Below are 3208 nucleotides of genomic sequence, written 5' to 3' on the forward strand. Positions count from 1 at the left end.
ATTAAATATATTTTTAAACTATTTCTACTCTGTTATAATTGATCGATTTTTTTCAAAGATCCTTGGAGTCCAACTCCAAATCGAATCCATTTTTGTTTTTTATTATATATACATTACAAAATAATGTAAAATTTATCACAATTAAAATCTCATTTATGCATATATCAAACGATAATTACAATTATTAAATTGTTAAAATGAATTATTCATCAATTTATCAGGATAATACAAACGTTTTAATACAAATTCATGTAAAATCATGTAAAAATTTATTAATTACCATTCGAGATATTCGTGGCTCGAATACTGTATTGAAAATTTGACAACCAACGTTTCTCCTATCGATATAACGTTTAACCATTAAAAAAAAAGTGGCGAAATTTTTAAACAGTGTTTCGTTCGCCTTCTTTTTTAAAAGTTCTTTCAACGACGATACGATTGCATCGTTAACTCCTTGCCTTATGACGTTGATCCATACTAAATTGTGAAACTTTACGAACTAAATGCGGACGTTTCGCTTCAATTTTCGTTTTTTAATTCAAAATATATAATTGGTTATTAAATTTAAGAATATGGTGTATATTATTTCAACAGTTTTTATTCATTTTATTGAATAAATAAAACGCTTAATTTTAATTATATAATTGATAACAAAAATCATGATTATAAATACAGTCTCGCTCAAATATAATTTTAATAAAAATTTCTTTTTCATGTATATCAATTTCGATCCTTTATTATTTTTCCATATCATAAATTATCAAATATTTCTTTATATTTTTTAATACTTCATCTCTTCAGAGTTGAATTTGGTGTGAACTGTTCCTCAAGATTTTTGAGCGGGGGTGTATATCTGATTTTTAAACGGTTATCAGTCCTTGAGCCAATGTTAATCGCGTTAATTACGGTCCAGACTACGGTTAAGTAGGAAACGATTTAGATTAATATTACAAACCAATTCACCACTGTATAGACGACCCTGATATTTTTCTTTCGTTGAGTCACTTCCCGTTTTACCCTTATGATTATTCACGAATTTATTTTACTTTATGTCCTCCAATGCTTCTTTTTAACGTAGCTGCATTGGTCTTTTAGTTGACGAGCATGTCGCTATAAATGACACACTTTTACGATGTATATATCACTCATATCTGTCACCACTGTGTAAATTATGAGTGTCTATCAATTTAGAAATCCTTCGAATATTTTTCAATCGAATTATATATATTTCTCAATTTCGAAATTTAAAATATAAAATTTAAAATATCGAATGGAATATATTAACTTTTTGAATTTCTAAAAATTATGATAATTATATTTTTCTTAAAAAAAAAACTCAATAAAAGTAGTATTTTTAAATTTTCAAAATTATAATTAAAATTTACAATTAGAGATACGATGGAAATGAAAATTTCAAATGGAGAATTCTCAAAGATTTCCTTTCTTTTTCAAAAAAAAAAAAAAAAATCGAATTTTCGAAGGACATTTAGATAGACATCCCGATGCCTGGCCTTAGGCATCGGCCACAGAACGACCTTCATCCTTCACCGATCTGCAATCTCAAATCTCTTTCTCTCTTTCTCTCTCTCTCTCTTTTTCCATTCTTCGTTCCACTTCTCCTTTTCTCTCCTCCTGGATTTTCTCAAATCCACGATCATCCATCCATCGCGTATCGTTAATGTATTTCACAATCTCTTCCTTTCCATCGAAACCTTCATCGTCCTTTACTCCTCCATCATCCGCCGATCATTTCATTTTTTTTTCACGGCCGTTGCTTCACGACGCTTCGTATTTGTTGTAGACGTTTTTTTTTTTCTTTTCTTTCTTTCTTTTTTTTTTTTTTTTCTTTTGAGTTGCTAGCCCCTATCCTGTTCCTACTTTCTGTTTCAGATTTCGTACGAACCGTCGTTGCACGGTACGAAAGGCACCGAGAGCGACGAGGATGATGTAGCCGTCCGGCGGCTGCCGATTCACGAGAATAGCATCGAGAGGATGTACACGAACGAACAACGTACACGAACAAACGAGAAGTTGTTTGTTGCACCTCGAGGCGATTCGATTCGTAGCGCGTTAGAGAATAAAAAAATCGAGACCAAAAGGATTATCACTGCCAGAGTAATAACGACGCTCGATTAAAGAAAAATCGTTCCGTCCCCAGTTCCATCCTGAGACTGACGAAAAAGAAAAAAAAAAGAAAGAAAAAAAAAGAGCAAAGAGAAGAAAGAAGGGAAAAAAGTATCTCTTTCTCTCTCTCTCTCTCTGTTCGATCCTCTCTCTCTCTCTCTGTCCATCGTTGCTCGAGATCAAAAAGACTGAATATCAAAGAGAGGCAAGATGTTGGGAGTGAGTCAACCGGGAAATCCACCCTCGAGCCTGCGACACTCGGCGAGTTTCTCCTGTTTACAACGCGGTACCGCGAGCGAGGGGCACAGGGCGAGGACCTCGACGCTTCTCCAACAGCCGAGCCTCCAGCTGAGCAACAGCCAGCACCAATACACCCCCGGCCAGGCCGCGTCGTCCCTCCTCCAACAGTCGGCGGGGGCCGTTCAACATCGCATCGAGGCGTTGGAAGCCGTACAAGACGCCGGCAACGATTACGGTTTCGTGAAGTTACGCCCACGTCTGCGTAGCACGAACGCGACACTCCACTACGAGGAGGAATTGGCCGCCCAGAAGAACGCTATATGGGATAGGGACGCGTCGGCATTCAGCGACCGCGAGTGCGACGCCAATTACAGGGATCCGTCCCTCAAGATCAAGGATAACAGGGAACACTCGCCCAAGGGTGCGACGAATTCGAAGAATCAGAACCCGCTCAGAGGCGCCCTCATACTGTTCACCTCGACTTCGTCCTGGTGGAAGGCCAGGCAACGGGAGGATCAGCTGAACGCCGCGGATCATCGCTCGTTCGCCTCGACTACAGGCGTGGCGTTGACCTCTTCCGAGCGAAAGTGGTCGAGCACCTCGATGGCGTCCCCCTCGAACGAAAGAAAGTGGCCCTCGGTGGTCACCTCGCCCACCAACGATCGGAAATGGTCCGTGGGCAACAGCAGCAGCAGCAGCAGCAACAACAACAACAACAACAGCAGCAACAACAACGGTAATAACTCTTTGACGTCGCCGGGTAACGAGAGGAAGTGGACCACCACCAGATCGTCCGTCTCGTCGAACTCGGGGCAACAGGACAGGAAATGGCGGTCCCTCGGCG

At 39.5% G+C, this 3208-nt stretch overlaps 1 protein-coding gene across 1 annotated transcript in view; it reads left to right on the plus strand.

Moving 5' to 3' along the window:
• The window catches only part of LOC116186597 (M-phase inducer phosphatase-like), a 63594-nt gene that overhangs the window by 58129 nt on the left and 2257 nt on the right, over window positions 1-3208 (plus strand). The window contains exons 2-3 of the mRNA XM_031514364.1: window positions 1891-2243; window positions 2278-3205. Of these exons, the coding sequence (XP_031370224.1) occupies window positions 2335-3205 (871 nt within the window). The 5' untranslated portion in view covers window positions 1891-2243; window positions 2278-2334. The remainder of the gene's footprint in view (window positions 1-1890; window positions 2244-2277; window positions 3206-3208) is intronic.

The sequence above is a fragment of the Apis dorsata genome, unplaced genomic scaffold, assembly GCF_000469605.1.
Source record: "Apis dorsata unplaced genomic scaffold, Apis dorsata 1.3 scaffold_44, whole genome shotgun sequence".
NCBI lineage: Eukaryota > Metazoa > Arthropoda > Insecta > Hymenoptera > Apidae > Apis > Apis dorsata.